At 37.3% G+C, this 22349-nt stretch overlaps 2 protein-coding genes across 4 annotated transcripts in view; both read right to left on the bottom strand.

Moving 5' to 3' along the window:
* The window catches only part of arhgef4 (Rho guanine nucleotide exchange factor (GEF) 4), a 78396-nt gene extending 70791 nt beyond the window's left edge, over positions 1 to 7605 (bottom strand). For 2 of the 3 annotated variants that reach the window (XM_052547440.1, XM_052547444.1), the window contains exons 1-2: positions 7030 to 7605; positions 4924 to 4953 (exon numbers count right to left, since the gene is read on the bottom strand). In XM_052547440.1, the coding sequence (XP_052403400.1) occupies positions 4924 to 4953; positions 7030 to 7209 (210 nt within the window). In that variant the 5' untranslated portion in view covers positions 7210 to 7605. The remainder of the gene's footprint in view (positions 1 to 4923; positions 4954 to 7029) is intronic. The other variant, XM_052547441.1, reaches the window with a different exon arrangement.
* A 1426-nt stretch (positions 7606 to 9031) lies between these two features.
* On the bottom strand, positions 9032 to 21929 carry amer3 (APC membrane recruitment protein 3). The gene is made up of 3 exons (XM_052547429.1): positions 21855 to 21929; positions 17077 to 19784; positions 9032 to 11707 (listed from the first exon to the last, which is right to left on the bottom strand). The coding sequence occupies exon 2, from the start codon at positions 19761 to 19763 to the stop codon at positions 17082 to 17084; it is 2682 nt and encodes an 893-aa protein (XP_052403389.1). The 5' UTR covers positions 19764 to 19784; positions 21855 to 21929; the 3' UTR covers positions 9032 to 11707; positions 17077 to 17081.
* Between the last annotated feature and the right edge of the window lie 420 nt (positions 21930 to 22349).

Genomic DNA, 22349 nt, shown 5'->3' with positions numbered 1-22349 from the left:
CTCATGAGGTTTTCACAAACAAGTGAATGTTTTAAAGAGATAAATAAAAGAAAAAGAAAATCAGCTGTTTTATTAATGATCTTTTTGTCTTATTAAATTTCCCTTTCATCCACACTGTACAATGATTCACTTTTGAACTAAAATCAAACTCAAAGCTTCCTTTAGGCAGACCTCTCCCTTTAAAGTATGCGTGATCCAGGAATTACACCCAGAAGTTTAAGTGAAATTAATATTAAGTGAGAAAAACTCCATATCGTGGAGGTAGCTAATTTTTAGATTTTGACTAAAAACAACAAAGACAAACCACTTTTTCCTGTGGATTAACTTCCAGAGTCCAGTTGAAGCAGAATCAACTGTTCCAAGCAGTTCACAGTAGAGACGTTCCTAAAATGAATCAGAGTATTTGAACGAACTGGTTGAGTAAATAATTCAATAACTCACTCAAAAAAGACATTTAAGTGATTTGTTGCTTAAATGATCAGTGTTTTAAATGAATCAGTTAAATGAATAATTCAATGACTCATCTATAAAGACGTTTAAATAATTTGCTCCTGAATTAATAAGCATTTTTTTTAATTAATTGGTTGGGTGAAAGATTCACTAACAACATAACCTGTAGAAATTCCCACCACTAATTCACAGGCCGACAGTCTTTTGTTATTATTATCATCATTACTATTAAAGTTTACATTTTCAATTCAGTAATTTTTTCTGTTTTCTAGGTTTAACAATTTTGAAATCTATCTATGAAATCTATCCCCCAGGCTGAGAATCACCGAACAATTATCAGAGGAAGGAAGCATCGATTCCCATTTTAAAGCCCAATTATACTCATCTGATAAGGACTCAATAAAGTCTTTATCCACAGGTCAGCACTCATAAATGAACTCTATGTAGTCCACCTGAGCTTTGAGGCGAAAGGAAATAAATAAACAGCTTGCCAGTACAAATCTGGCACACCTCCTGCAGCCCTTCGCCTGCGGCAACCACCTCCAAAGAAGAAGAGTGTGCGTGAGAAGTCGCTTTATTCTAAGAGGAGAGGGAATGAAAAGAAAAGCAAGCACTTCCAGATCTCTTTGTTTAGTCATAACGAATACCCCTGAATAACTGTCGCTCTCTCTCTTTCTCGCTCTACCTCTGGCTCACCTAGCATGAAGCACGAATCTTGCGCTAAATACTAACTTATTATAGTCATAATGAATGCAGCCACCAAATGAAAGGCCATTGTTCCAGGCAGGCATGTGACTTTTATTACTGCGAGTGATCAAAATCAGTTATTCAGCGTTGGGCGGGTTGAGGGGGAGCGAGCACAGAGGGAAGTTGTCAGTCAGAAGCCGAAAGAGGTCACAATGCAAGCGGGGCGGTACATGATAATGAGGAGCTCTTTCCGATGCATGACTGATTAACGGGCGATGTAAAAATGCATTGAACTTCAAATGCACTGAAAAAAACACAGTTAATCCAGGGAAGAAAGATCCGAAGCACAGAAACAATACAAGTACTGCCAACTCTCTTTAGCCTCTCTTTTCACATCTCTGTGGTTCCCAGACATTTTTAGTGATTACAGTAGTGTTTAACCCATTGTCTAAAGTAGAGTAATTATGGAGCGTGTATCCAGAGAACTTTACCCAGGGTGAAGTTTACCCTGGCAGACCGCTGCTATCATACGCTCACCACAAGAGAGTTTACCACAGCCAATGCAACAGTCTAAAGCCAACTCTGAGGTTCAGCCCTGGGTCATGATCGTTGTGACAGATTTTTCCTCCGGTCCACAAACAAGAAGGGCAAGAAGATTATTTGTTATTATTAGAACTAATGTGGGAGTTTATGACTGATGTAGCATTATTTGCATGTTTGTGGCATTGTAACTCATGCCTCTAGCTGCACCGTTTAAAGCATGCAAATACTTTGTTACATACACTATAAATAACCCTTTCATAAGTCTCAAATGAGAGCAAACTGTGCAGATGGAACCATTAGACTGATATATATATATAAATATACAAACATGCATTTGTAAAAAGTTAAAGCAATAACGTCGACATCTTATACACTCAGATACATTTTAAAGGAAGTTTCGAGTCTCAACTCTAATAAAGGCTAAACGCCCAGAAGATGATTTAAGTGACACAGCTGACATTACTATTACTGTAAAATAGGTACAAGCTGAGACATGATAAGAGCTGAGCTGGAAAAGCATGAAATTCTACCAGTATTTCATCTTCTGCAAAATCCTTTTCATTAAAGGCAACTGCTTTTACCTTCACTTTAAAGTTGCCTAATTTGTTCTATATAGTATGTTTTATTATTTAAGTATGCATTAAAAAAAGACATAAATGTTTAATTATACAAAACTATATATAATAGTATAATTAGAAGTTAATTTTCATATTTTACTAAATTACAAATTTATTTCTTGTGATACTTTTATTGTATGCACTGCTAATATATATTATTGTAAATAAACAAATTAAAAAATTTTATATGCATCAAAGAATCCTACATATCGTACATTATATATTGTTGTGATTACTGATAATAATAATCATGAATTAAAATTCAGCTCAGCCAATATAATCAATTAGATATGAAATATTTTAAAATATATTAAATAGGCAAATGTAATACTATTTCATAATATGACTGATTTACTGCATTTTTGAGCAAATGAATACAGCCTTTCTTGAGCATAAGAGACTTCTTTAATAAACATTAAAGAATCATACCAATCTCAAACTTGTGAATGGTAGTGTTTCAGTGATCTTGCTTAAAGTTTTTCTTTTCTTCACTGCTTTATTGGTGTTTAGATGAAACTTCATTCCAAAGAAATTCTGAGGTACAGCCAAAGCAAGTCTGAATGTTCCAAAAGGGACTGTTGGCTCAGCTATCAACAACAGAAAGCTACATAAATCACCCAGACAATGACTGAAAGGTTGTGCCTCACACTCTCGGTGTGAATAAGCAGATCTGTGAGAGAAGCACAGCAAGGCCAAGCTCTTTTTGTGAGATATACAAAGTGCAGTAGTGGGGAATGTAGTAAAGGTGCAGCAGTCAACCATATCAAGAGCTCTGCATAACACTGGCCTTTAAAAGTGGGTGGCACAATAGAGGCCATCACTCAAATAACTGAAATAGACTATGGCATTCAAGAGAACCATTAACTATAATAGAGCTCAAAATGAAAGATTTTATGGTTAAATGACACAACAATCAAATCAATATATGCTGCACAGATTTAAAACAACACAGCATCAAGAAGTGTGACTAATCCTTCTCTACTAAACCAACCAGAAGAACAGCAAATCTGCCAGGATAAATGGGTTAAATTCACACCTATCAGTTCTGCAATGATATATACGCTTATCCCAACATACAAAGCCTAATGCGTCATATTTGATTCGTACATTTATAATGCATCTAAATTACCAACATGATTTAAAACCTTGCTGAAGATCCTGCCGTGCACAGTCTGCTATATGCACTCTGAATGATATAGTATTCATACCTAATTAGCAGGTAAAAGGTATTTTAATATATTTCTAAAACATCCCCCTTCAGGTTTTAGTGCACGTCTTTTCGCTGTGAAGTCTAACAAGAATAACTTGTTGGTAATATTTGATAAGGAATATTTAATGGACTAAAGCAACTTTAATTTGATTATCAACTGTTGTTAAATGTAAATACCTGTATCAAATATGATCCAACAGGCTTTTGAGGAACATTTATTTATGCATCTCTGCATTGCATTATGTTTTGACCCCCACAGTAAAAAAAATAAGAAGAAGAAGAGATAATTAGTAACTTTTTTTTTTTGTCTTAAAGCTCAATAAACTGTTCATTTTAAAAACAAAAATCTAGTATCTAATATCAAAATGTTAGGTCTAAATACTTAGACTAGCATTATATTTTAGAGTTTCTTTTAATAATAACTCTGGAGAGGATTAAGGGTCTTATGTGACTCTAAACGGGGTTTCCTAATGCTAATAATATGATGCAAGATGTCTGTAATCCAGTCTGAATTCATCCAAAGGTTATGATTCCATGCATTAAGTTCCGTCTTATTCTGCCTTGCATAACTTCAGTAAAGAAGTGAACATAAGTGCCAATCAAAATAACCCTTCTGCTGGATGTTTTAACTGACCTCATAACATAATCAATAGTTCAGACTTAAAATGATCATCAGTGCCTATAAAATCTTGTCAATGCAAAAACTAACAAGCACCTGCAAGCAAACATTCACAATGACTGTCTTGAGTCTCCTATTAATATATAACTCATGAGTGAAAAATATTATGCAATAATTAGTTAACATTTCAATAAAAGAAAGGAAGTGAACAAATTATATGACAGGAATCAACGGCTACTGCTGTAGGGAGGAGTGGTAAACTATCAGGACTAATCATTCTATTAAATAAGAGGCAACACTGCCTAAAACCAACATCATTTTTCAGGCCTGTTCAGACCTGATCAGAGCAACACAACACACTGCAAAAAGAAAGTGCACCAACCATCTGCAGACACTAGACTTCAATGCATTGCACAACTCCTTAGCAACAACCGACAAGTTAAGGCACAATCTCTAAAGGGGTGAATGCAGATAAGCTGTTGGCAGCATGTGAGGAGCAGTACAGTATGTCCCGATGGTGCATGCTTGCTCCTCACTGATGATTACATCAAACCCTTTGGCTGGAAGACGCTTAGTGGGATTCGATTCAAATGAATGAATCATTGCATTCAATGGAAAATGACAGATCTAAGAGTATTGGATAATAAGCTCTCACTGCATCAGTGGTTAAATAATCTAAATGAACTGAATGGGAATTATGGCAACATTTGGTTTGGCTACAGTGTAAAGTATGTGTGTTTTTCTGTTGAGATTTGAAGAGTACAATCAGGTTCATCAAACTCTGAGACTGAGCTTACCTGGGGAAGAACTGGCGACGGTCTTAATCTCTGGAGACAAACAAAAAGGAAACATACAAGAACGTTTCAAGGTGTGTCGTGAATTAAACTACCAAAAATTCTGTACAAAACCGAAGCAATGCAGGCATTAGCCTTACGGCAAACTGTTGACGTTAATGCAAACCACAGGAAACTGGTACAGTATTACTGGAACCATCATATTTAATGTTTAATTAGGGTGAAGTAAACAAGATTTTCTTAGCGCATGGCCCACACCTTTAATATCATGGCTTCTTATGAGGTTAAACAGGTATTTTAGTTAAAAGTAATGCTACCAAATAAACGTGAAAGAGAAAACTCTAACCCATGGTGCTTGTTAAAAGCTACTGTTTCTTGTGCAGTTTTTGTTTGGTCATAAATGTCTTAATAAATACATAACTTTGTTTGATCTACTAGCCAGCCATATGGTTCTCTACCATTAAAAAAAACCTCCTGCTGATGTTTAATGTCAGTGTTCATTCTTTACAATCAAAACAATTCAAACCAGTTCAAGGTTGTGCTGTGACCTCCGACCTAAGACAGCCGGTTTGGTTTCATTTCAGAGGTACACTATTTATATCATCTTTTACTAAACCAGATTAAGTTGTCAGATTCGATCCATTCTAAACCATTAATACATTTTGAAGCCACATATGAATAGGATCACTGAAGGTCTTTGAAATTATAGTGCCAAAAAAAACTAATAATACACACTCCAGTCTTTTATTCCCTAAATAGTCCAAGAAATGACTTTGTTGCTGATGTTTGGGCATGCAGAGGTTTTAGCTACACCTTGCTTAGAATAAAAGATGCTAAAACCCAGATAAACCCCTAACAGGTCATAAACTTTGAGAAGCTGCTGTGATTTGCAGCAATTTGGTCGCCTTTCAAAGGCAGGTATAGAGGGATCGCGCAATTGTTTCAGTGCCCTGAGAAAAACACTGCACTTTTGGAACAGGTTTGAGGAGTTGGCAGCATTTTAACAGGCAAATACTGAGATAATGTAAGAAATGGGTCTTATTGAAATGAAAAGTGAGTGTTATTTAATTGGAAGTTGGTTGTTTTAGTCCTATAATCAGGCTAAAGGAGATCAAACCAGTTATGATTTAATCAAGGACAGTAATCAGTATGATTACATTTGCCCCTTACAATTTTTGGGAGATAAACCTTTCCTTTCACAGACCACCAACAACCATTTATTGTATTTACAATAGCCAGTGTGAAGATGATTTCACACCTTTCAACAGCATCATACCATAATATGACTGGGGTATGCAAAGGGTGAGATTTAAGGGAAGGGTTGGGTAGTTAAATACTGATGAGCTTAACAGACCCCCTGGGTTAGAGCAGGTGGAGGGTCTGACTCCACTCAAAGCACCTTTAACTTTCTGACTGGGAGGGACTCTACAGTGAAGCAAACCTTCACCATCTGTTATGAACAAGACTATAATCTAAATCAGTCGTTCTCAACCAGGGGGCCGGGCCTCACTAGGGGGTCTCGGCAAACTTCCAGGGGGGCCTCAGTATATCATAAGTTCAATTAAAATAGTTTTAATTGAAATGCTTAGATAAGACTGAAAACCCATGTCTTATATAATAATTATATCTACACTTGTTATGAACACCTATAATATGATTTCTACTTTTAACATGTGTACTTTTAAAAATAATTAATTAATTAAATTAATATCATTATATAATTACATTTTAAATGAACATTCTACACAGCTATTTAAGTAAACTCTCAAGATACATTTTACTTAAAAGCATGACTTAATATTGACAAATGTTCAAAAACTGTATACTTAATACAAACTAAACGAATAAATAAATAAATAAACAAACCTGCTAACGGTAAAAAAAGAAAAGAAAAAAGAAAACACTTGATTTAAAAAACATATCTTGCTTTAAAGTCATTTCATTTTTTATTTAATTTTTTTTCTTTACAAGTTTTTCCTTTTTTTTTTTTTTTTTATTTAAGAGTGTTCAGATATTTGTTCTGGAAAACATGACACATATTCAGAGTAAAATATTCATATTTTGAGGGTCATCATTCCATGTTGTACTTTCAACTGTAATATGCCTTACCTGACACAACTTTACTACTGTCCAACAAAATATGTACGCGGAGAGGGAGAACTTCGCTCTCATGTATCTCTCCGGTAAACAGGCGAGGTGCATCTGCACCTCATCCAGTCCTCCGTCTCCAGAACGCTCCGGTTCACAGCCCTGCGTCCCAGTACCGTTCGCATCGCCTGCCTCTTCCATGTTTACAAATATTTCAACAAGTTTAACAGTTCTTTAGGACAGGCAAAGCGTTTTAACTGTACCCGTCTGCTTCATGTTGGTTGTTATAAAGTCTGCTGAATGTCACAGAAGGCAAAGGCTCTTGAACAGTGCATGACATTTGTGAGTACTCAACCGCTGGTGATAGTGCAACGCTTATTTTACCGCTGTCAATAGTTTACGCATATTTTCCAGCTCCGCGAAACGCGAGATTGACCTGTGACGCGGCGGTGTATCAAAAGCAGTGCAAAAGCCTTTGTGGTGTGGTATAGCAAATTCCTCCGTCCCACGGTGTTTGTCGGTGACAGTCGGGGTGAGAGTTTCACATCAAACACATCCTCCGCTCCGTCTACAGTATACGAGCGACGCGACGCGACAAACCTGAACGCGCCCACCAAGTCGCGAATTTGTGTACATGGCGAGCTATCGGAGTAGTGGCTGGAATTCTGACGTCAACGCCCAGTGTACCAATCAGAAAGTTTGTTTACGCGAGCAACGCGACGCGACAAACTAGAACGCTCACATTAAGATCTGTGAAATCATCTATGTACGTTCATTTGCACTGTAAACAACTTAAGTGTAGACACAGATGTGAATTATATGAGGTCAGTTGCATATTTTAAGCATTTACTTTTAATATTAGATCATTTATTACGGTCAAGAAATGCAGTATCAGATTTACACACCGAAGGAACATCATCCAGACAGGGACCAGCAATATAAAATAGATTATAAAACAATAAATATTGTTATTAAATTATTTAATAAGATCAAAATCATTGTGTTAAAGGAATAGTTCACATGAATATGAAAGTTTGCAATAATCCACAAATAATCTACACAACTAGCTGATCAGTTAATGCATTTCAAGCGCCAAGTCGTGTGATCATAATTAAATTTATTATTAAGGAGTTTTAACTTTAGAACTGCCCAAAATGCCAGACCAGTCCATAATAATGCTTCCTGTAGTGAAAATGTCCACCCAATTTTGTCAAAAAACAACAAAATATGTTTTTGATTGTAAACATCAATTGATCCGGGCATATATCTCTCCTGATTCAGATGACATCACTTTTCCAATGGAGAAAGCATATTATAGAGGACTCATTTTAGCGAGAACTGTTTGAAGGTAAAAACATCTTAATGATGGTTTTGCTTGCTACAAACATGCATCTTTCTTCTCTTCATAAGATTTGTATTGATGGACCGGAGTCATGTGGATTATTTAAGGATTCTTGTGATGTTTTCAACAGCTGTTTGAACTTTATTTCTGACGGCACCCATTCACTGCAGAGGATTCATTGGTAATGTAATGCCAAATCTCTCCAAATCTGTTCTGATGAAGAAACAAACTAAATTTTCAGCAAATTGTAATTTTGGGAGGTGAACTATTATATGATCTTGCATGTCATACTGACCCCTGCTGTATCTTCACAGACCCCTGGTAGAAACCCCTGGCCATGAAACATTAAGCTCTTTATTGTATTATATTGACATTATTGTGTAATCCATTTAGAGAAAAAGCATTAAATCAATTGCTCTGTGAGGAGAGAGTCATTTTTTACACCCACATTCAATCACAGACTTGTTGACGTGATTTTGTCTTAAAGCACAGGCGGCGCCAGGCCTGATACAGGGCTCTATTCAGTCACTCTGTTGTTTGCTTTGCTATTGTTCTGTCGATTAAGCAACGTCTGAGCTACAGTCAATACGTACATTGCTGACACCTCAGCTCAGAGTGATCTGAGTGTGAAATCAACCATGAGTACACCACAAATACAAAAAGCTGTCATTTCAATGCACATGGATTCATAAATAAGTTTTTATTAATACTCAGTGACAAAGGCAAGTACATCAATATATATATTGCACAGAACTACGATAATTGTCAGCTGCCCTGTCTTGAAAAGAATATAATGGCACTAAGAGGTGACAAAATAACCTAATTACTATTCCATTCCAACAAAATCAACACTTTACATAGTTAATATAGTCTACAGATTCATGCAACACATTCGTTTTGCAATATAGTCATTCATATTATTAGGATATTTTCAGTGGTTCAAACCTTACATGCTATTATCTGTTATCGAATTCTTGGATTTTGACACAGCTTGTCCTGAGAAGTAATATAATTACATTTGTACAATGAATACAGCACAGATAAAACAACTTCCCTAATTATATCAAACAATATGAGAAAAAGTAAGCTATCTGAAAAGCTTCTGTTCAGTGCTTACATTTTTAACTGTCAATGTCAAACTAGAGTGCTTTTATTGAGGATTATCACTGCATTCATTACTGACACCAACTCTGTACCAGATGTTGTTATGGCTGATGCTGATCTAATGGAAAACAGGTTGAGGCCCTGAAATATAATACTTTACTAATAGCTGCTCAGGTTATAGCAGAAAGGGCTTCTTCGAAAAGACCCTTTGGCTTACATTTGTTTAGAGCAAGGATTGCGTGCATACTGCATACAGTATATAGGCCACTTCTAAAGGTACAAATTCTTTGGTACCTGACTTTATCTTTTCAAATTTTGGTTTTATTCATATTAGGGGTGGGTGATATGAACAAAATCTTATATCACGATAAGAGTAATTTTATTGAACAGTAACAATATATCACGCTATAATTATTTTTGCTTTAAATGAGGTCTTTAGCTACTTTTTTTAAATATATATATATATATATATATATATATATATATACTACAAAAATGTCATTTATTCTTCAATATAAAAAAACTAATGCTAACCTACATTAAAAAAATAAAATAAAAAACAACCTCAGTGATTAAATAAGAAATTAAGGACAAAAAAAAAACTACAGAAGAACAATTGAATAAAAATGCTACATTGTATAATCAAATAAATAAAAAACTGCATATTCTTCACTATTGTAAATTAAATACATATTTCTTCTTATTAAAGTTACAAAAGTGATGTATTCAAAAGCAGAGAGAGATTTTCTCCCTTCTGTTGTTTGATTAACATGAATGACAGACAGCGGGAATATTAGACGGCTGTCACTTTAAGAGCTGCCCGGATCCAATATACTGTTACACATGTGCTTTCTTTCTCAGCTGTTTGCTTTTCACTTAAGACTTAAATTACAGTGTTTATCAGGACACTTGCAAAGACGGCATTTTGATATATACCAGTGTGTGTATTTAACTGTTCCAGGCCTATAAAATAGCAAAAATAACTCCATTCAATACTTACTTTATGAGCATCATCTTCAAGTGCCCTTTTCTAACAGTGCTTAATATCACTTGTTTTTAAACTGCAATGCGTGCAAACGATAAGTTTTCATGACCATGTAGTACAGCAACATCACATGAGCACGTCACTGTGATAGAAACGATAGTCCAATATCTGTACCGATTGACACATTTCTACAGTTTAATAGTGTCTACCGGTGTATATCCCACCCCTAATTCATATATACATACATAACCATTAAGACCGTATATATAAATGACTTGAAGTTAAGTTCAAAATATAGATGTACAGACGTCTATTTTTAAGCAGTTAACTGTCAGCTGAAAGATAGATGTGAAGACATGTATAGATTAATAGTCATACCATGGGTTGTATTTATGGGAATTCTGTTCAATAACAACCCTAGCTGGACTATTGCAGTCTAGGTTGAGCTGAAGTATTTACCAAGTGAAAAAGGGACAGAATTGGCAAAATGACATTCCAAAATGGACAAAGACGACAAGTAAAAGTGCCACCTGCCTGCTTTGTGAAGAGGCCTACTATATGTATGAATGGACCCTTTTTGGGGGGCTCTCATCAATTCTGGTCACATCAGCCAGATCAGAGGCGTTCTTTCAAAGGGCTACTTTACCTCATTTATTCACTGATACACAATTAACCGTCTCTGTTTTGAACTTTAATTGGACAAATGAAAATGCAAAGTTGATTCCATTGCTACATCTCCAGCTGCCCCAATCCTTTCAAGAAACTGGCTGTTTGTCAGAACTCCAGAATAGAGCTTTTCAAAAAGCTTGTCAGATTGTTTCGATACACAAAAACAAGCTAAAGTATAACTTCCCACAATGTCAAATTCCATAACAGTCCATTGGACATTAATAAAGTGTTACTGTAGTTATTGCACTAGTATGTACTGTCACTGATCCTTGGTTTGAAAACTCCAGCAATAAACTTGCAATAAAAAATAGCAGTGATTGCAGAAACACTATGTAGAGAAAAAACACTGATATGACAGGTTTCAGACAAATGACACTTTTCAAACAAACAGATCAACAGACCTGTTGTTGCTCCAGGGTGACAGCGTAGCATGCTGAGTTGACAGTAAAATGAGCAAACATGTCAGATTTCTTGCAGACGAAAGGTAGAGACTTTGACACCTGGTCGAGAGGTCAGCTGACCGAAGGACTGAGGTACTGGATGAAATAAATGAGTTTAGGACAGTCAGGATCCACAAATTCAGGATCTGTAAAAACAAACTGTGAAAGAGATTAAATGTTTCAGTGTGCTCTAAGGTTGAATCTCACCAAGAAAAAAAAAAAAACACATGAATAAGAGTTAAAATAGAAATAAGAATATACATTTATAGATAAAGATGTTATGTATTTGTCCATTATTTCTCAAATAAAAATGCATTCTCATTAATCTGATATTAAATCTAATGATATACCATTAATCTGGTATAAAAATCTTCCTGTCAAAAAAAAAAAAATATATATATATATATATATATATATATATATATATATATATATTAGGAGTGTAACGGTTCACAAAATTCACGGTTCGGTTCGATACGATACACTGATGTCACGGTTCGGTTCGGTTCGGTTCGGTACGTTTTAGATACAGCAAAATGTAAAAACATCTCAACTTTTCAGAATGCTGCAAGCGCACCGCGGGTCATGTGACAAGAACTAACCAATCAGCTTCATCCTTTCCCGTAACAACGTTGAAAACTCAGCCAAGATGAAGGAACAGCTGTTCACAGTTGTATATGGATTGCAATTTTGAAATAAATTTAGTAGCAGAGCTACTGCAAGCGATTTTTAGAGCTTGCAAATCCATTTATCATTCGCTGAAATTTCCGCGTCTCATGGAGAGAGCACGTCATTGTTGCTTAGCAAAGACAGACGCCTCATGAGCGCTTCTGCCCGAGCGCTTTGGAAAGGAGGAGAAAGACGTGCTTAGCGTTTTCCACGCGTTTTTAGGCGCGATATGTGAACGGCCCCTAAGGCGCTCGCTCACTCAGTACGCGCTGAAGGCTCGTTGCAAAATGTCTAATGCATTTAACAGACCAGAAATATAAGATCCTAAAATAACCAACAGGTCTGGTGTGGGTGCACTTTGGATTCCCTGTAAGCTATAATACCGGTGTCTAAATGCTGCAGGGATAGTTTGTTGCGTGCTTGTTTCTCATTTTTTTCGTCTTTTCCCAGATACTGACACAATAAGGTGATGTCAGCGTAAATGAGTTGACATGTTTCAAGTATTCCCGCTGGTGTTTTTTTTTTTTTTTTTTTTTTTTTTTTTGTATTCCCGCTGGTGTACCCTGTCGTGTTGCAGATGCGACATACCGTTGTTTTTTTATCCACCACTCTCTTGCCATCACCATTATAGCTTAAAGGGAATCCAAAGTGCACCCAAACACCAGACCTGTTGGTTACTGGAGGATCTTCTTTTTTCTGGTATGTTAAACACATTGGCCATTTTGCAACGAGCCTTCAGCGCGTACTGAGTGAGCGAGCGCCTGACTGAGTAGTACCCTAACATAAACATATAAGTTGGTGTTTTTTTCTTCTTCGGGAGTGTCAGGGGCGTTGCCTGTTACGTCGTTTGGGTTATTGGGCTACCTTGTTGAACGCATATCATTATATTTCTCTTTTTTTTTTTTTTTAATATAATGAATTAGTCCAACGAACCGTTCGGTATACATAATGCGTACCGCGTACCGCGTACCGAACCGAAAGCGTCGTACCGAACGGTTCAATACGAATACGCGTATCGTTACACCCCTAATATATATATATATATATATATATATATATATATATATATATATATATATATATATATATATATATATATATATATATATATATATATATGTGTTGCTTAATGTGTTTAAATGTCACAATAATAATAACAATAATAATAATAATGGTCCTAAAAAAATTTGTTTATGCAAACTATGATGTTTAGACAGATCTTGTGACATTCACGCATACTGTGATGCTATAATTATTCACAAAGTCTTTTAGTATCGGAAGTGAGTAAATTTCACTCCTGTCATTGCCAATTATTTGAAGCAGCTGCACCAGATAAATTACTCTACTTTGAGGCAAACGTTTGTTTCCTTTAAGCAACAACCAGCTCAAAAAGGCTTTAGCGTTCCAGCAGTGCAGTCTTTTCCCTTTCTATCTTAGTGTCCTGCACAAATAGCTAATTCCATCCCTCAATATTGACAGTCCCCCATTGTGTCCCACGTCACTGGACTAAATCGTCCGTAGAGTCATGAAACCAAACTAACAGCATGAGGCTTATTCCCTAAGCCAGAAAACAGAACAGAGTCCTGTTCAGCATCACCTCTCTCAATAGGCAGCAGTCAGCCAGCTCTATACATCTGCTCTGTAGTGGCTCCGGGGTTGCTAAGAACACTCCCAGGAGCACACTGATGGATTATAGACCAGTCAAAGCCAACATGAACCCCTTCCCCTCTGGCTGCAAGCCGAACTGCTGGAGAGCAGCATCAGATGAGACAAGCATGCACAGAAAATGTCCTGCTCTGATGAAAAATAATGTATGAGGAAATACAGACAAGCTCAGTTTGATTCTGGTGAAGAAATGCAGGTGGTTTATACATTCTGTTCAATCTCACACAAGGTTTTCAGAACTCATGCAAAGGGTTGTGATATATCTATACTGCCACATAGTGGCCAAACTACGCTTTTACAGTGTAAAAAAAACCTCTACATTTAGGTCTCTGTAAACCTCTACATTAAATTAAAAACAAACATGTCAGCATCTATCACTACATAATAAAACATATTTGGCTGAACTGTGCCCCCCACCATACTGGCAAATCACTGGTGGCTTAGACTGAATTCACGCTTTCATATTTTCCAGATGTGCAGGCAAACAGCTGTCTGTTGTGTGAAGATCCACTGAGAGCTGAGCAGGAAATAAAAGCATGTCAATAGACCATTCACTGCTCATGTCGAACCCTGTGACCATCATATAACCATCCAAAAGAAGCCGAGCAATATACCTCAGGCCACATTCAAATATATTTCTTGCTAAGGAAAACAAGCCTCACATTTTTATTGTACACTGATTTTGCAATCAGAAATACAAAAAAAAAAAAAAAAGAGAAAGTCCTTTCTCACACTCTTTTGATGTTGTCCTGGTTTTATTTGCTTATTTATCTTCTAAAGCAGCTCTGTTAAGAACAGACACAGACTGAAGGTGAATAAAAATACACTTTAGTCTGATTAGAGTGAAAGGGAACTCAAAATGAGTTCAGTATCTATGCTCAGCCTTTTTTGGTACACAGGCGAAGTAATAGTTAAAAGGCTTTAAAATAGCATGAGGCTGAATTGGTTCTTTACCATTTCCCAAAATTTCACATTATCTACAGTAACATTGCACCTAGACGACTGGTTCACTTCCAAGGGGACCAAGGAATCACTTAAAAATATATAATATAGTAAAATTAAATATATATACTTTTTTCTCTCAATAAATATGATTTAAAATACATACAGAATTTATTTTTTCTTAATTTAATATATCAACACTCACAGGTTGAAAACAAGCAGCATTGTCATTATTATCGTACAAAGGAGGGGACTTCAAGTCCAAAAGGTTGAGAACCATAGGGTTCACATGATAATCATACATAAATGCTTCTTAAGAGTAAATAAGTATGTAGCAACCTGCAATCAGTGCTCTTGTGGTACCCACATTTTGGGGCCCCTTTTAGCAGCAGAAATGGGGTAAGCAAAAATGTCCATCAAAAGTTTAGACATTTTAACTTTGAATCAAATTCTTTGTCAACAGGGCCAGACAGCCTTGTTAAATTATTAACAAGCTATTCTCCTCAGATTCCATTTGCTTTCAGTTCCACCGTTACCATTTTAAATAATTAATTACCACAGGTCAGATGTGTTCTTTTTAGACAAAAAAAATCACTAAAAAAGTAATAAAATCATCATCAAAACCCAACTCCATACACCTAAGGAATATAAAACAATAACATGAAAGAATTACCTGCAGCATCAAAGCCTAAATCAGAAGCCTGTGACACTAACTTCATTTCCACACTCATGCTGGTACACTGCCAATATACTGAGAGCTTTCCCATCTAAGTGCTGTTGCTATGGTTTCAAGATATCAGCTGAAATATAGAACAAGACCGATATGTAGGGAGGATATCTGACCTTGAAGCCCTATCAAATGCAGCTCTGCTATCCTTAGTGCTCATTAATTTACTCCAAACACTCTCGCCTGGAGAACTAGAATTCTAAAGCATGATAAGTAAGTGATTTATAAAGTAACAAATTCAGAGAGACAATGCTTATTGTAGATTTCAGTGTATCCATGTTAATGTAGTTCAGCAGACAATGTGTAGCCATTTCAGATCTTTTTTGTGGAATAGTTTGCATGAGAGTACTAATAATAGACCAAACGACTAAAACCCTCCCTCCTCCTAAAATCCTGATAACACATTGAGTCCATCAAAGCTTAGTGACGCACACACCACGCAGCCTATAGATCAGAGTCTTCGGAGCACCTCTGCTGACACAGCTACAGCAAAATCATTCCCAGAAAGCCTTGAAATGCTGAGACACAAACACTTCCCCTGACACAAGCACAAAACAGTGGCCACTGACTCCCATATGATGTAATTAAAGAAGAGGTTTTAAAAGGCCCTGATCTGCGAAATGTGCTTCTGCACTATAATAACCGGAAGTGTAGAAATTAACTACTTGCTTTAAAGAAGACATTAGAATGAATATATTAAGTATTGTGCTGTTGAACCGTTTCAATCTTCCTACTGTTTTTTTTTTTTTCGCATAATGATCTCCTCCTGCAATAGACAGCCTGTTACAGTACAGCATGCCAATTTGTTCACTTCTTGCCATTGTTTGTTATTGAACTGAAGGAGAAAGTGAGTATACCTGCAAGGCATGTGAGAATTTGACAGCAGGAGGAGGAACTAAGTGACATGTTTCCTCTGAGGCCTCACTAGCACAGGTGCTTGTCAAGCACCCCTACAGTCATTAATAATGAAACTTTTTTATCATTATTTATTTATTTATTTTGTAATAAAACTGCAGTGATTTGGAAAGCTACAAATTACGCAAATACATAATGTAAACTTACATATGTGTGTGTGTGTGTGTGTGTGTGTGTGTGTGTGTGTGTGTGTGTGTGTGTGTGTGTGTGTGTGTGTGTGTGTGTGTGTGTGTGTGTGTGCGTGTGTGTGTGTGTGTGTGTGTGTGTGTGTGTGTGTGTGTATGTGTAATACTTTATGCAGGACAAGACAGATTGTCCTTAACCATAAGTGTCAAACCTTGAAATCTAGAGCTTAGGAAATTAAAAAAAAAAAAACATTATAATAATGAACTGGATAGTCCTGCAGTGAGGCAAGTGTCTAAGTATATTTTAGACAACAGATTGTCATTATTGAATTATATTTAATGTCAAATGTTTTAATGAAAAAATGTGAATTTTAGCATAAACATAATTCTAACCGAATTTGGATGGATGGGTGGATGGATGAGACAGCACTGAAAAACATAATTGTGCAAATATGTGCTAAGTCTTAATTAGATAAATCCAGCACCTGTTTCACTTCTTCATTCGGCATCTGCGTTCTACTTTCCTATCCCCTGGAAAGACACTGCATGATCCCTCACTATTCACAGCAGACTTCCTGTGATGCCGTAATCTATTCTTCTTTTTGGAAGGGTTTCCCTCTTCCACCTTATCACGGTAGTCCTCTGAAGAGGCAGAAGACATGAGAGGAAGAGATGTAGGCCTGGTAGCTTGAGATACGTCTGCATCACCAGATCCAACATCGAATGGGCCATGAGTTTCCAACACCAAATCATTGGAAGCATTGGTAGTGACAAGTCCCTCAGTCTCTAAAACGTTAGGTTTCACATCTTCAGAAAAGCTGGACCTCCTCAAGCGATGTCTAGCCTGTAAGCCTCTCTCAGTAGTTGCCACTGGCCTTTTCTTTTGCTTTGATTTTATGTATTTTTCAGACTGTTCTTTGTTTCTTTTTGCCCTTTGCTCAAGCACAAGGGTATCTCTTATCTCACAGCTTGAGTGAGCTTGAGTTAAATTGATTTTCATAAAAGACAGTTGACCAGCACACTGCTCAACAAGCGAAGCTATACTGATGTCACTTTTTATCCCGCAAGTACTGGCTGGAGAAAGTAGGTCTCTGGTTATTGGCTGTGGAGTTGGAGTGGCTCTAGGAAGACTGGCATGAGCCCAAAGGTCTGAAGTCTTGATATGCTCAATGAGGGACATACAAGAACGGCACAGGTGCATTTCTTTAGCTCCATTTTTCAGGGAATTCTTGCAAGATTCACAAAGAGAATCCTTGTTTATGGCCAACACAAACAAAGACCTTGTCCCAGAGCCAGGGGAGCTTACCACTGGGGACTGCAAATCTCCACCTGGAGTCGTAGGGGAGTCAATATTGAATATCCTGAAACACACACCACTCATTGGGGTCCTAGGCTGGCTCTCTGGAGAGGGCAAGGTTGACATCACTGCATTTGCATCATATTTTGAGGGCAGAACACCAACACTTTTTTGAATTGACTCTTTGAAATGAACAGTGTCTCCTCTACCGTTAACAGTTCTTGCTCCTTTTGTTGGTTTTCTAACCCTTGCTGACTGGGTTTCGCATCTCAGACATACATCTCTTGTATCTTCACTGTTCATTTTTGAAGATCTCAATTCTGTGGGGTTGTTTTTGTCTGTCCTATGCTTTAGCCAGTTAACTATACCCATAGCCATAGATATCTCAGTGTCACAAAGCTTTAGTAAGCAATCCTTCCCCATCCATTTACTTTGCAGAAGCTCTTGACCAACAAAGTCCTGAGCCAAAGGTGGGGCAAGATTCTCCTCTGCTCCAACATGGAAGCTGTACATGGACAATGGAAGATCACTGCACTGGCCAACAATGCTGTCTGTTAGATCGAGTTCATCATCAATCTCTGCCTCGCTGGGGTCACAGAATAGCTCATAAAGAGCATCTCCACTGTACGTGTCCCTAGGGAACTTACTGGAATGCACTGGAGTGAGGGAACTTCTGCTTTGGTCCTCAAAACCAGGAGAAACATAATCACAGTAGCCCTCATCACTGGTGTTCCCTTGGTTGTCACTTTTGGGTGTTATCACATCAGTATTAAATTCCCTGATTTTGGACACTACAGGTCGTGGCGTATTTGCCGTTACATCTTCAGACTTGGCTGTGGAAGGAGATTTTGTGATAGGTGTTGTGGATTTTGTTGCATGTCCTGGTGCTTTTGAACTTTGCCCTAATAGCAAAGTTCTGTTTAGGGTTTCCCACAACCCAAACATGTCCAGGACCTCAGCGTGAGCTGGAGAGGCCAGACATTCCTTACCTCCCTGGAAACCTGCAGTAGTAGGGCTTTGCTTTGGAGGTTCACGCTCTGGGCTAAGAACCCCCTCAGGTGATACAAGATCATCAGCAAATATCTCACCACAACCAGCCTGAGATCCAAAGCTTTTTAATGAAGCAGCATCTTCACAGACATTTGGACAGCATTCACTGGAAGAATCAGAGGGAGTCTCACTGAGTTCGTCATTAAATCTGCTTCCTGCAGTGGTACGTTCTCTGTGCCTTACCGCCTTCCTCGTCTGTTTCAATGATGGAACATTTTCACCTACAACACGACATGGTGTACTTGGTGACATAGCTTTCTCGTGTTTGTGTCTTTTGTGAACAAACAAGTCCTTAATGGCCTTCCTAGGTTTCCTCAGGGAGATCCTCTTTTTAGGAATGGATTTGGCTATGCAGGGCACAAAGGGCACTTGAGGTGTTAGGTTACGGTAATCAATTATTTCACGACTGCTGCCAGATGCTTCCCGATTCTCACGAATCAACCTTAGAGGAGCCTCGAACCCTGAAAAGCTGACACTGGTCACCAGCTTATGGTGATGGCGCCAGTTAGTCCCATCTTTGTATCCAGGGCTCTCAGCTTGCTGCTGTCCCGTTCCTCTCACACAGTCATGGGTTCTGCTTCTTCTAAAAGAGCTACGGAGCCGTCTGTGACCTTCTGAGAGTGTGTCACTAACCCCTGGAGACAGTATGTCCAGAGTGTCTGGCACAGGCAGTGAGGATGGGCTTTCATCAGTACTGTGTGTATTCACAAATCCATTATTCGTGGTGATTTGAGATTTGTGCTCTTCAGCCCCTTTACATCGGCCATGTGCCTTACCTGACCTCTTCCGATCATCTGAAGAATCTTCGCCCCTTGACAGCTCCATGTTTTCATATACATACTGTAACTAGACATGAGACAAATACAGGATATAGTTAATATATAAGAATTATTTGTGTTCTTTATTTAACTGTAATTAGGGCCATTTTTCAAATATTTTTTAAAGGGCCTTTCTTTCTGGAGTGTTACAAGCTATTGGTGCATGAAAAAGATCTGTAAGTTTAAAAGAAGTCTTAAAGTCTTAAATCCAAAGGGATATTCTTTGTAAAAGTTACTCCTACCTATAACGGCTCAATCTAACACACCCCCACATGTCTACGTCACAATTTGGGAATATTTGCATAATGACGCCCATGTTCATGCAAAGAAAGAAAGCAGAACTTTTATTTTCGCTGCTGTGGTGACGCTGTGTTTCATTGTGAAAGCGAAGCTAGGCTTTTTTTGACCTTCCAAAAGAGGACACAACTAGAAATCAGTTGTCAAGTTGTATTTACAACACTGTTTCAGAACATTCCGACCAAAATATTCAGATGTGTGCAGAGCATTTTGTAGAGGAAACTTTTTCCTGTTAGAGTAGACTACAATGCCTGTGTCTGTTTCTATACAGTGGCGCAATTCCAACTTTGCAAGGACAGTTTGGCACTTCTGACACATTCTAAGTACGTATATATGTATGTACATATGTAAAGTATTTGCTACTGATGATTCAAATGTGAGTTTAGAGCAGTGTAGAGTAACTTTTAGAGCTTGTTTGCTTTTCTCCGATTACAATTACAATTACTGATTACAATAATTGTCATTATAATCAGTAATTATGTCCCTTCTGGATGCAACAAATGCCTCGTTCGTAATGGGTTTTACTGGTTTTGTCTCATCGTACCAGGACACGGCATCACAGTGTTAAGGGGCGTAACATTTCTATCAGACTCTTGAGGCATTCAGCCAATCACAACACACTGAATAGCAGGTCAATCAGTGCACACCGCATTTTCTTCAAAATGAGCTTTGTAAAAATCAACATGTTTCAGAAAGGCGGGGCACAGAAGAGAAACAATAATGTACAGTATGAGGAAGTTAATGTGATTTTTTAAACTTAAACCACATAAACAAATTGGATTACAACAAATACACAAAATAATGTTATTTTTAGCAACGTCTTATGACCCCTTTAATATTATATTGTACTTAAATTATAAACGTGTTTGCTATCTCATCCTTTATCACTCACATTTGAACAAGATCAAGAACATTTAAAAGAAACTTACATCTAATGTTTTTAGCTTTTGAATCTACACTTTAAATTGACTCTGTGATCAGAGATAAATTCTATATGCAACAGAAATTTATAACAAATTAATCTTCAAAACAAATAAAGAACATTATTTCAGAAGAAAAAAAACATTGATGAAGACTGCTCTTTTCATCTGAAAAATAATGTTGAAAGGATTTTAAACTCATTCATATAATTGCAATACAGGTCCCACAAAGGCTATGTGTTTGTTTGTTTAAGCTGTCAGATACAAAAACATTAATTGCCATACATGTGAAAACGATTCAGTAATATTAAACATTACAGCGACAATATTATTTTGATGTATGCTATTATTTGACGTAATCGGGGAAAATTGTATTACGTCTAGTAGTATTTATACTACGCATAGCTACAGTAGCCTATATTTTAAAGCAGATGACAGGTTGATTTGTAGTAAGAAAAAAAGGAGGTTATTTTGCACTTAGTTAACTCTGATATCATTTAACTGTAGCGTTAACTCAAATTTGATACCACAATAGTCTGTGTACCTTACAATATAGGTCACATTATATTATATACACACCTATATTATGACAAGATTGAACAGTGCGTGGCTCTATAATTTCCAATAAACAACGGGTCATACTAACAGTAATGAGCCAATCGTAAATGCCTGAAAAAAACTAAATTCCACAGATTTTATATTTAGGAATAACCCCTCTGTTTGTAACGTACTCTGCCATACTGGATTGCAGTTCGTCGTTCGATTTCATTTGAGCAACGCCTTGATACACACGTTTTTGCCAAAAAAACCAAGTACACTGAATTCCAATAAATAACCAAATTCGAATGGCACGTCATTTCAGCGTTCATTTCGATACATACCTGAAGCAGATTGTGACAGAAGGCGTTTGGCGGGAGCTGGTGGTTCACAGGCGCGTGACAAGATGGGTTGCTCTCTCTGGCTGTCAGCGCGCGTGTGAAGATAATTAGGATAGCCAATCAGAAGACAGAATTACGCTCACAACGCAGCATCATCACTCACTGATCATACGCCTGAATACAATGAGCGTTCTCACGCTCTGTGGACACTGAAATATCACTGAAGGGCTTTCATAACATTTCTGCTTGAGAAACATAAAGCCTCCAGGCTCAGCTCAAACGGAAAGCGGAATACTAACAAATTATTCCCCCCCAAAATTAGAGAAAATCGGTGTATCACGACAACCCACTGATTCCACTCCAGCCACTCTGGTTATATTATGCTCTATGTCCAGAACATGAGTCTTAGCCTGGAGTGGAACAAAATCAATTTGCTAAATCAGCTCAAATTGCATGTAAAGAAGAGGTACTTAACGTCCTCAAAGAAAGTGTATTATA

The sequence above is a fragment of the Carassius gibelio genome, chromosome B2 (genome assembly GCF_023724105.1).
Source record: "Carassius gibelio isolate Cgi1373 ecotype wild population from Czech Republic chromosome B2, carGib1.2-hapl.c, whole genome shotgun sequence".
Classification (NCBI taxonomy): Eukaryota; Metazoa; Chordata; class Actinopteri; order Cypriniformes; family Cyprinidae; genus Carassius; species Carassius gibelio.
Note: the sequence above shows the minus strand (reverse complement) of the source record. Positions and strands in the feature narration are given on the sequence as shown.

Coding starts and splice junctions, on each gene's coding strand:
- amer3 (XM_052547429.1), bottom strand. CDS start 19,763: ATGGAGCTGTCAAGGGGCGAAGATTCTTCAGATGATCGGAAGAGGTCA.